Source organism: Limulus polyphemus, unplaced genomic scaffold (genome assembly GCF_000517525.1).
Source record: "Limulus polyphemus unplaced genomic scaffold, Limulus_polyphemus-2.1.2 Scaffold10310, whole genome shotgun sequence".
In the NCBI taxonomy this organism is placed as follows: Eukaryota; Metazoa; Arthropoda; class Merostomata; order Xiphosura; family Limulidae; genus Limulus; species Limulus polyphemus.
In genome coordinates this window covers 6989-19460 of record NW_013675920.1, presented here as the reverse complement: position 1 = coordinate 19460, position 12472 = coordinate 6989, and the positions used below count along the sequence as shown (strand labels likewise).

General features: G+C 31.9%; 1 protein-coding gene across 1 annotated transcript in view; it reads right to left on the bottom strand.

Moving 5' to 3' along the window:
* Nucleotides 1-814: 814 nt before the first annotated feature.
* The window catches only part of LOC106476332 (coatomer subunit gamma-2-like), a gene marked incomplete at both ends in the record, with an annotated part of 13286 nt that continues 1628 nt past the window's right edge, over nt 815-12472 (bottom strand). The window contains 8 exons of the mRNA XM_013936992.2: nt 815-979; nt 2357-2508; nt 3122-3333; nt 5058-5259; nt 8638-8678; nt 8828-8944; nt 9545-9631; nt 10923-11015. Of these exons, the coding sequence (XP_013792446.2) occupies nt 815-979; nt 2357-2508; nt 3122-3333; nt 5058-5259; nt 8638-8678; nt 8828-8944; nt 9545-9631; nt 10923-11015 (1069 nt within the window). The remainder of the gene's footprint in view (nt 980-2356; nt 2509-3121; nt 3334-5057; nt 5260-8637; nt 8679-8827; nt 8945-9544; nt 9632-10922; nt 11016-12472) is intronic.

The window sequence follows — 12472 nt, the reverse complement described above, 5'->3', positions numbered from 1 at the left end:
AATATTAGGTTATTTATCTAAATTTACACAGTTTAATTATTCAATATTAGGTTATTTATCCAAATTTACACAGTTTAATTATTCAATATTAGGTTATTTATCCAAATTTACACAGTTTAATTATTCAATATTAGGTTATTGTGTGAAAAACACACTACTGAATGGCTGTATGTGTTGTATCAGATGAAGTTAATATTAAGTTAACACATAATGAGACTAAATACACTTAAAGACAACCACATAACATAGTGATTTAAACATAATTTTTTAAATGGCATCAAGTTCTCTTAATAAGGTGAATCTGTTCATTCACTTGTCCGTAAAAACTACTTTTGAATTTAGTTAAAACACCAAGATGTTTTTTAAATTTTTTCCCATCAAACAAAATAGTTCATATTATAACCAGCTCCCAGCCTTTGGTTTCAAGATACACTGGACAAGAAGTCACTTAACACAGTTTAGTAAACCAGAAGAGCACAGGAAGCAAATGACAATTACCTGACTTAGTGACATACAATTAAGTATAGGCAGGATTAGGGGGGGAGGATAAGCTATCTGCACTTTATTTTCCTGTAGAATATAGTATACACACAACATTCATAATAATCAAGTAAGACCTTTTGTTACCCCCTCCCCCTTATTTTGGTCCCAAATCCCTCTTTCGCAAATAAGCAGCCCAGATGGTTTAAGGAGAACAACTAAGTATTTATATAAAACTTTGTTTTTTTAATTGAAGATATTTCAATAGTTAAAACTGCTTTCTTCTAAACAAGTGACAGCAAAAGTGTGTTTCAGGTAGATACACAAGTCTTACCTGCTCTAACTGAGCCATTTTCTAAGATTAACCTGTTATAGATAAAGCGGATGTACTTGGATGGTTGGGACGTTCGTGGGCCTTCTCTACCGAGCAGATAAAGGATGCGGACAGCTAAACTAGTGTGTTCACAGTCCTCAATAAATTCACAAAGATGTGCTAAACCTGTATTTGGAAGAAATCCATGTTTACAGCTTTTTGTATTTACTAACAATATAAAAATAAACTTTGGAGCAAAAAAAAATAACTCAACAATGGGAACTTCATAATTTACAAAAGAAAAAAAAAGGAATTCTTCACAATAAATGTTCTAATCAAAAAGATCCACTGGATCAAACATCTTTATTTTCACTAGATACTCAAACTACACTGTAGTGTATACTATGATAGATCTGATAACTTTATTTTCACTAGATACTCACACTACACTGTAGTGCATACTATGATAGATCTGATAACTTTATTTTCACTAGATACTCACACTACACTGTAGTGTATACTATGATAGATCTGATTACTTTATTTTCACTAGATACTCACACTACAGTGTAGTGTATACTATGATAGATCTGATAGCTTTATTTTCTCTAGATACTCAAACTACACTGTAGTGTATACTATGATAGATCTGATAACTTTATTTTCACTAGATACTCAAACTACACTGTAGTGTATACTATGATAGATCTGATAACTTTATTTTCACTAAATACTCACACTACACTGTATACTATGATAGATCTGATAACTTTATTTTCACTAGATACTCACACTACAGTGGTTTAACATGTAGTACATATCATGATGTATGTACTTAGTCTACCATTTACTATTTTAATCTTTATTTGCAGATAATTAACAAATAACATTTCCTTCCTACTTGTTAACAATATTTTACTACAGGTAGATTTGTAGCTTACATATTACCAGTTTTGGTTTCTACAAATATAATCATGACAATTGTTGATCACCATCAAAGTAAATTGATACCAAACTTACAAGGTTTTAAGTACAGTATTATACAGGGAAAGTGTGAAGTAAGGATTATCTAAAGGATTAGTACAGTATTATACAGGGAAAGTGAGAAGTAAGGATTATCTAAAGGATTAGTACAGTAATATAAAGGGAAAGTGTGAAGTAAGGAATATCTAAAGAATTAAGTACAGTATTATACAGGAAAAGTGTGAAGTAAGGATTATCTAAAGAATCAGTACAGTATTATACAGGGAAAGTGTGAAGTAAGGATTATCTAAAGAATCAGAACAGTATTATACAGGGAAAGTAAGGATTATCTAAAGAATTAAGTACAGTATTATACAGGGAAAGTGTGAAGTAAGGATTTTCTGTAAAGAATTAAGTACAGTATTATACAGGGAAAGTGTGAAGTAAATGCCACTGTGAAAGGAACTGGTCAGTAAACGGATTCTTTAATCAAACACTCCTTCGATAAACAATAAAATCTAACAATTTTAAGTACCTTTACATCAGGTATTAATTATTAAGTTTATAACCAGTTCATAATAAGTACTTCTGTCTACTCACCTGCTTCTTTAGCTTCCTGATTATCTTCAATAATATTGATGATCGTATCGACTATAGTTTTCTTGTACTCAAACCCTCCTTCTTCCCTCAACATTGATGACAGGAAGTTCATCATGATACTGTGTTTCCTTGGGAACTTCTGACAAAGTGACCTTAAACAGATAAGAATGTGCAACAGTAAATTATTCAATGTTTCAAGGAATAACAAATAACCGAAGCTACACTTCTGTGGTCCATAACCTTATTCATTTGTTTGTAACTTATTTAAAAGATATTATGATTTCTTCCTCCTCATATTCTTGTCAGAATATTTTCCATTACATCTCTTTTCTCAAGTGCATCAAATTAATTCCTAGTGGTTTGAACTTAATCTTAACTACCTTCACGTACTTTGCAAATTCATTTTGTATTTGAAACATACTGGACTTGTCTTACTTTTCTGAGCAAAATATTGGTTGAAAGAGAAATACTTCTTTAACTGGTATAAATTCAATAACACATAAGTAATGTTATTTATTATTGCTATTACTTAATCTAAACTCACTCTTTATTTACTGATTTACACAAATCTGAATGTTATAACACATTCTATAAATGTCTGGGGAAAAAATATCTGAATTTGTATAGATCTGATAAAGAGTAAAGTTTGAGTCTGACCCACCAGGGATAAATATAAGTTTTTATTACTGGCACATGTCTAGGAGAAACAAGTGCTAGTAGGTAAAGAGTTAATTAGAAAACACAATGTTGTTCTTGCTTTAATACCTGATGGCCTGAACTACAACTGTTTTAAATTCATCAGATATTTCTGACATGAAGCTCGAGATCTGTTTCATCAGTCTTTCTACACTACTCTCACTACCAGTCTTTAATAAAGTTGTGATGGCAAGAGTGGCAATACTACGGTTAACATCAGTGATAAGGTTCTCCAAATCCATGTTACAAGCTGTGACTGCTGCAGGATGAGACATGGACACCTGGTGACAGAGAAATGAAATATATTAAATTACAGTGGAGAGTTCCAACCAGAAAAAAATGTAAACCCAAACTACTGCACGAACGTACACATAGTTTTATATACCATATTAAATATGAATTCACATTTTCTCAAGGACTTTTTTCACAAGATTCTATAGCTAAACTAGCTACAAACATTTAATGAAGTTTAGTTACTTTCCTTTTAAAACTTATAAAAAAAATATAATGAAATGTATTAGCAATAAAAATGTTTAGGCTATATCTATAAAGGAGTGTTTTAAGTTTTTGACAAGATTGCTATACATCAGTATTCCCTGATGTATATAATATAAGAAATATATTATATAATATATAATATATTATATAATACAGAAATCGTATTCAAACGTTTTCATAGTTATAATTATATATATACAATGATTTAAGAATTTTCACTGTTGTATTAATAAAACATTTAAAATTTATTCTAAAGTTCTTTTAATATTACAAAAAAGATATGTCATTACTTTTGAATTCAGACTATCTACAACTGATGAAAATTGATACAATAAAGTTTACAGTGCATTTAATGACCACCATTTTATTTCACAAATATCTCCGTTTGTTTCAGGAGTATACGTCAGATGAGCTGAGAGGATTTAATCTCTTTCTCTTTACCAAACAGTCACCTTATTTCTATGTACTTTAACACTAGAAACTGAAATTATCTTTAAAAAAAGATGATAAATAATGATACACATTCTAACTGGATTTTTGTTTATAATGACAAATTAGAGAAATTTATTGATATATGATACTTTAAACTGTTTAATGGATTTTGAGAGTAGTAAGAATGAGTTTTTCAACGATTCAAGTGTCAGCCAGATGTTATTTTAACAGTTTACACTGCTAGTGTGTCAGCCTGATGTTATTTCAACAGTTTACACTGCTAAAGTGTCAGCTTGATGTTATTTCAACAGCTTACACTGCTAAAGTGTCAGCCTGATGTAATGTTAACAGTTTACACTGCTAAAGTGTCAGCCTGATGTAATGTTAACAGTTTACACTGCTAAAGTGTCAGCATGATGTAATGTTAACAGTTTACACTGCTCAAGTGTCAGCTTGATGTAATATTAACAGTTTACACTGCTCAAGTGTCAGCCTGATGTAATATTAACAGTTTACACCGCTAAAGTGTTATTTCAATATCTTACCTGCTCAACTGTCAGTCCAGTGTTATTTCAATAACTTACCTGCTCAAGTGTCAGTCCAGTGTTATTTCAATATCTTACCTGCTCAAGTGTCAGTCCAGTGTTATTTCAATATGTTACACTGCTCAAGCATCAGTCCAGTGTTATTTCAATATGTTACACTACTCAAGCATCAGTCCAGTGTTATTTCAATATCTTACATTGCTCAAGTGCCAGTCCAGTGTTATTTCAATATGTTACACTGCTCAAGCATCAGTCCAGTGTTATTTCAATAAATTTCACTGCTCAAGCATCAGTCCAGTGTTATTTCAATATGTTACACTGCTCAAGCATCAGTCCAGTGTTATTTAAATATGTTACACTGCTCAAGTGTCAATCCAGTGTTTATTTTAACCTGTTCACATACTGGTTTGGTGTTTAATTCAACAGCTTACTCTGTTAAATTGTTGACTTCAATGTTGCTTAAAGAAGTTCATTATTAATTTAGAAACAAACTGAAATTCTGGACTGTAAATAATATTTCATTAATTTACCTTGTTCAGCGTTCTGACAGCAGCAAATCGAAGTGTTGGCTTCGGAGAACTACAGAAAAGTTGCAAAACCGAGATGGAAGGTGCCAGTTCACGTGGCGTTGTGGACTTGAGGTTAACAATAGCGTTAGCTGCTTCATATATCACCATCTCACTCTTGTGCCTTAGACAGTTCTCTATGAACTCAAACAATGGACTGTCTGGCCTAAAACATTTACAGAACAACACATGAGATATTTTACATCATCAACAGCTTTACAGTGTTTGTTATCAGTAATTAAAAGTGTAAGGAAATCGTGCAACTTGTAATTCAACAAGTAATCACAAGACAACTGTCAAAATCACCTTATTAAACATGTTAGCAACACCCTGTTAGAATACACAAGTACATCATCAAGAAGCACATTAACATAAACTATACAAACATTAGAAGTAAAAAATCAGAAACATCATTGGTAGAAATGATCCAAAACAAAGCGAGGAATAATATATGAAATCAAATGTAACATAAGTAATTGTCTTTAGGTGAAACGTGAAAAGAAGTGAACAGAGGGTTCAAAGAACATTTTAAAGACCATCCTTTAGTTGAAACATGAAAAGAAGTGAACAGAGGGTTCAAAGAACATTTTAAAGACCATCCTTTAGTTGAAACATGAAAAGAAGTGAACAGAGGGTTCAAAGAACACTTTAAAGACCATCCTTTAGTTGAAACATGAAAAGAAGTGAACAGAGGGTTCAAAGAACACTTTAAAGACCATCCTTTAGTTGAAACATGAAAAGAAGTGAACAGAGGGTTCAAAGAACACTTTAAAGACCATCCTTTAGTTGAAACATGAAGAGAAGCAAACAAAGGATTCAAAGAACACTTTAAAGACCATCCTTTAGTTGAAACATGAAGAGAAGCGAACAGAGGGTTCAAAGAACACTTTAAAGACCATCCTTTAGTTGAAACATGAAAAGAAGTGAACAGAGGGTTCAAAGAACACTTTAAAGACCATCCTTTAGTTGAAACATGAAAAGAAGTGAACAGAGGGTTCAAAGAACACTTTAAAGGCCATCCTTTACTTGAAACATGAAGAGAAGCGAACAGAGGGTTCAAAGAACACTTTAAAGACCATCCTTTAGTTGAAACATGAAGAGAAGCGAACAAAGGATTCAAAGAACATTTTAAAGACCATCCTTTAGTTGAAACATGAAGAGAAGTGAACAGAGGGTTCAAAGAACACTTTAAAGACCATCCTACATTTTCAAATTTTTAAAAGAAACCAAATGTTCCATAACAGAATGTTAAAATTCTGTAAAGTGAACTAAACAGAAGAAAAACTACAGAATCTATTCTGATTAGAGTTTTTAAACTTTTTCTTTTGAACAAATATCTCAGTACTCCCCTCCACCTTTACAAATTTCATTTTTAAGCTTTTTGTAAGTAATTCAGTTTCATCTATGTTATATACTTAAAATTCTACACGTGCATTTCTAATAATAACCATTACTCTTTCAATTTGTTGTTAATCATACACAGCCTGAAAATGATCTGGTCCAATGGGATGAAATATAGGAGTTTTTAAAATTACTTAAAAAGACACATTGTCAATGTAAGTCTGTTCGGAACAGACTTACGCTGAGATCCTCGTCTCTGAACATTTAAGATAGTCTTAACAGAAAAGTGTCATATATGCAAGTTTAAAAATTAAATACAACAGATTCCAAGTGTTACAGACACAATTTTACTTGGGTGTACACATTCCTCATTTTGTCTGGAAAAAGCTTGGAATGGAATAAATCTTTGAAGTGTGCTGTGGAACAGTTGTAGCATAAACACAAATATCCTGAAGTTCTTCTTTTGGTTCTGCGTAATATTTCATAACATAAATCTTTGAAGTGTGCTGTGGAACAGTTGTAGCATAAACACAAATATCCTGAAGTGCTTCTTTTGGTTCTGCGTAATATTTCATAACATAAATCTTTGAAGTGTGCTGTGGAACAGTAGTAGCATAAACACAAATATCCTGAAGTGCTTCTTTTGGTTCTGCGTAATATTTCATAACATAAATCTTTCGCCTACTGAAACCGTTAATGTAAAAGCTATAGAGAATGTTTTCACTAACATCACAAAATGTGTTTCTTTTGAAACCAAAGGGTTCAGAAATGAAAAGATGACATTTCTTTCTCTACATTTGGATGATGTTAATGACTACTTTGAATAAGTTATCATGCGAAAGCTAATTGTTAAGTAGAAAACTTTAAAATAAATATTTTTGCTACTAGATTACACAGTTTTCCATGTGATTACACTCCAACTATACACACTAACACTATTTGAACCCCTAAATCTCATTAATTTTAACATTTCCATAGAAGCAATGTAAATTGTTTTTAAAATATTATCAACTAAACCTCAATACAACTTTCATTGAACTTCTAAGTATATTAGATGTTCGGTCACGCTTGACTTAAAATTAGTTACATGTGAATATCTAGTTAAAATAACATGTAAATTATTAACACAAAACATTTAAACTTCTAAGAAAATATCAATATATTAGCCACAAGCCTGACATAATTAAAGAAATATTACAAGAATATTAGTGAATTACTTTAAGTTGTGAATGTACACAAGTCACTCTAAGCAAGAACCTTGTTAAATTCCAGATATTAAACACAATAAGTACCAGCAGTTTAAACGGCACACACAAAACTCGCAAAATTCTACACATTAAACATTAGAATTTAACAAGGTTTGTTTGTGGCCTTTGAAATGCTGGTACTTCACATTAAACACAATGTAATTACCAGCATTTCAAACATCACACACACGAAACTTGCTAAATTCTAGACATTAAACACAATTCAAGTACCAGCATTTCAAAGGCCACAAACAAACCTTGTTAAATTCTAGACATTAAACACAATTCAAGTACCAGCATTTCAAAGGCCACAAACAAACCTTGCTAAATTCTACACATTAAACACAATGTAATTCTACACATTTCAAACTTCACACACACGAAACTTGCTAAATTCTAAAGAACAAGATATCAGAATCAAAATATGAAGATAAAGTGATATTTATAAAAATGACCTTGCGTGATACAGAAATGATGGGAAATTAAGGGTAAGTTGAAACCTACGGGTGTAGAAACTTCTTAGAAGTATATATAGAGAAGCTGATATTACACATCAGATCTCTACAGTATTGAAAGTCAAGTTAGGATGATTAAAATATGCAGAAAGTTTTATTTATAAAAATTCCCTTGCGTGATACAGAAATGATGGGAAATTAAGGGTAAGTTGAAACCTACGGGTGTAGAAACTTCTTGGAAGTATATAGAGAAGCTGATATTACACATCAGATCTCTACAGTATTGAAAGTCAAGTTAGGATGATGAAAATATGCAGAAAGTTTTATTGAAAAACAAAATGTATGAGAATCTTGCAAAGTTTGATTTCATGAGATATCATCTTAATATGAACTAAGATTAATTATCTGTTGGAAAGCTCCAACAAGGTACGACTGACAACAGTTTTTAAAAGATTCTGAATAAATGCTGATCAAGATCACTAGTATTTAAAGAAAATTTACCCTGCATCACCATCTGCAATCAGTTTACTGGCAATTCGAATCTGGAAGGAATAAAAATAACATTTATTAAGTACTTGTAGAACAACAACAGACTTTAAAACATTCACAGTTAAATACCACAGCAAGATTACAGGAATTCATAATGTTATTAAATACGTTTTAACAAAATCATTTTATGATAAATATTTACCAGCATACAAACAGCATATGGAGATTTCAGTGCAGAGCGAGCGTATTTGGTCACCAGTTTCGACACGGCAAGACGATCAGATCTACGAATGTGGTACAAAAGTCCGAGGGCGTGATACTAGAAACAAAGCAAATACATGATAAGGACACTCTTAACAAGTTCCATAAGTTATATTAAAAGTTGTGATTTCACTTGTTGAGAAAAAAATATATTTATTTTAGTCCTAGCTAGGATGAAATGGTGTGCATACTTTTTGACAAGAAACAGATATATACCAACAAATGACATTCTTAGTAAAGAAAATAAAAGACGTATACAAACAAATGACATCCTTAGTAAAGAAAATAAGATGTATACAAACAAATGACATCCTTAGTAATGAAAATAAAAGATGTATACCAACAAATGACATCCTTAATAAAGAAAATAAAAGACTTATACCAACAAATGACATTCTTGGTAAAGAAAATAAAAGACGTATACCAACAAATGACATCCTTAGTAAAGGATGCAAGGAGAAACAGACGTATACCAACAAATGACATCCTTAGTAAAGGATGCAAGGAGAAACAGACGTATACCAACAAATGACATCCTTAGTAAAGGTTGCAAGGAGAAACAGACGTATACCAACAAATGACATCCTCAGTAAAGGTTGCAAGGAGAAACAGATGTATACCAACAAATGACATCCTTAGTAAAGAATTATCAGCATACCTGCACCATCACATTATCTGCATTCACGGCTTCCTGAGCTTCATTAACCCACCTCTTTACAACGTCAGGACTCACTCTCATCAGATGCTGGGAAAAGTTTTAATAGAGTTTAGAATAAATCAATTCAAGCTCAACTTTAATACAGAAATATGTCTTCTCAAGGATTTCAAGTATAACAGATAAGAAGAGTTTATTACTTCCTATTTTGTAAACGTATAGTTGTTTGAAGTTCCATCTGTTCTTTGATTTGTTTGTTCTATAAACATAATTTCTACTAGTCACTAAATTCTTACAATGAAGTTTCTACACAATTTGAAAACTACTTTACTGACATGGTATAAAGTCAGAATGTAAGTTTTACATGAAATATGTACACACATTTTATAATAAATAGTCTTTACTGACTTAAGACTAAACCTATATTTTGCAAGAACTTTGTTTTGTACATTTTTGAATAGTAATTGTAAAACATAAAATTGTGGTTTTTTAGCTAACTTGAGATGAAATACAACTGACCAAAGATGGAATTTACACATTATTCCAATGGACTTTGTATGTATTTACTGAAATATAGAATATTAAACAGTAGAAACTGATAGGGAATGTTTTTAATACACAAAATTCTTAGGCCTAAGTATCCTCAAGGTGGAAAATTTTAACTTCCAAGTTAAAAAAAAACACAATTACATTTTCACTTCCGAGTTAAAAACAAACAACAGGTTTACATTTTCACTTCCAAGCTACAAACAACAGGTTTACATTTTCACTTCCGAGTTAAAAACAAACAACAGATTTACATTTTCACTTCCAAGCTACAAACAACAGGTTTACATTTTCACTTCCGAGTTAAAAACAAACAACAGGTTTACATTTTCACTTCCAAGCTACAAACAACAGGTTTACATTTTCACTTCCAAGCTACAAACAACAGGTTTACATTTTCACTTCCAAGTTAAAAACAACATGTTTACACTCGGAAATCAGAAACAATCACACAAACAACACCATAATCATATAACACTTAATGTTAGAAACAATCACACAAACAACACCGTAATCATATAACACTTACTGTTAGAAACAATCACACAAATAACGCCGTAATCATATAACACTGTTAGAAACAATCACACAAACACCATTATCATATAACACTTACGGTTATAAACAATCACACAAACAACACCATAATCATATAACACTGTTAGAAACAATCACACAAACAACACCGTAATCATATAACACTGTTAGAAACAATCACACAAACAACACCGTAATCATATAACACTGTTAGAAACAATCACACAAACAACACCGTAATCATATAACACTGTTAGAAACAATCACACAAACAACACCATAATCATATAACACTTACCAAGGATGAAACAAGTGAAGCACTAGATACAGAGTGATTTTTGTCCACAATTGCTTGTTTCATGTATCTTTCTATTGCTTGTAACATTCCACTCTGTAGAATGATAGTAAATGTACATATATTACAGCAATATACTTCAACAGAAACAGAACATAGAAACGTGATCACTTCAGAGCAAACTTTGTAAAATAATACAGTTGTTTCTTAGTTTGATAAATAGCCAAACATTTCTAGTATAAAATAACAAAAATACTGTGTATTAATGCATCAAGACTGTGTTGTGTCACTGTGAGAATAATTATATTACAACTAAACTATGAAACTGTGAACAACCTTAGTGTACAGATTAAATGTGGACAACAAATACCAATACAGAAGCTCCATACACACTAATATTACAACTCAACTATTAAACTGTGAAGAACCTTAGTATACAGATTAAATGTGGACAACAAATACCAACACAGAAGCTCCATACAACACTAATATTACAACTCAACTTTAAACTGTGAAGATCCTTAGTGTACAGATTAAATGTGGACAACAAATACCAATACAGAAGCTCCATACACACTAATATTACAACTCAACTATTAAACTGTGAAGATCCTTAGTATACAGATTAAATGTGGACAACAAATACCAATACAGAAGCTCCATACAACACAAATATTACAGCTCAACTATTAAACTGTGAAGAACCTTAGTATACAGATTAAATGTGGACCACAAATACCAATACAGAAGCTCCATACAACACTGATATTACAACTCAACTATTAAACTGTGAAGATCCTTAGTATACAGATTAAATGTGGACAACAAATAACAACACAGAAGCTCCATACAACACTAATATTACAACTGAACTATTAAACTGTGATGATCCTTAGTATACAGATTATATGTGGACAATAAATACCAATACAGAAGCTCCACTTACACTGATAAATAACTACTATACAGTGAGGAAGTACAGCTGGACAGTTAACTAGATTAATCTTATCGAAGTTTAAAAGATTATACAGGAAATTGACAGGACAAAGGACTCTGATTTTTTTCTGCTATATTCTGTTATCCATGGGCTTGACAGGACAAAGGCCTCAGGTTTTTTTCTACTATATTCTGTTATCCATGGGCCTGACAGGACAAAGGCCTCAGGTTTCTTTCTACTATATTCTGTTATCCATGGGCCTGACAGGACAAAGGCCTCAGGTTTTTTCTACTATATTCTGTTATCCATGGGCCTGACAGGACAAAGGCCTCAGGTTTCTTTCTTCTATATTCTGTTATTCATGGGCCTGACAGGACAAAGGCCTCAGGTTTCTTTCTACTATATTCTGTTATCCATGGGCCTGACAGGACAAAGGCCTCAGGTTTCTTTCTACTATATTCTGTTATCCATGGGCCTGACCGGACAAAGGCCTCTGATTGTTGTCTGCTATATTCTGTTATCCATGGGCCTGACAGGACAAAGGCCTCTGATTGTTGTCTGCTATATTCTGTTATCCATGGGCCTGACAGGACAAAGGCCTCTGATTGTTGTCTGC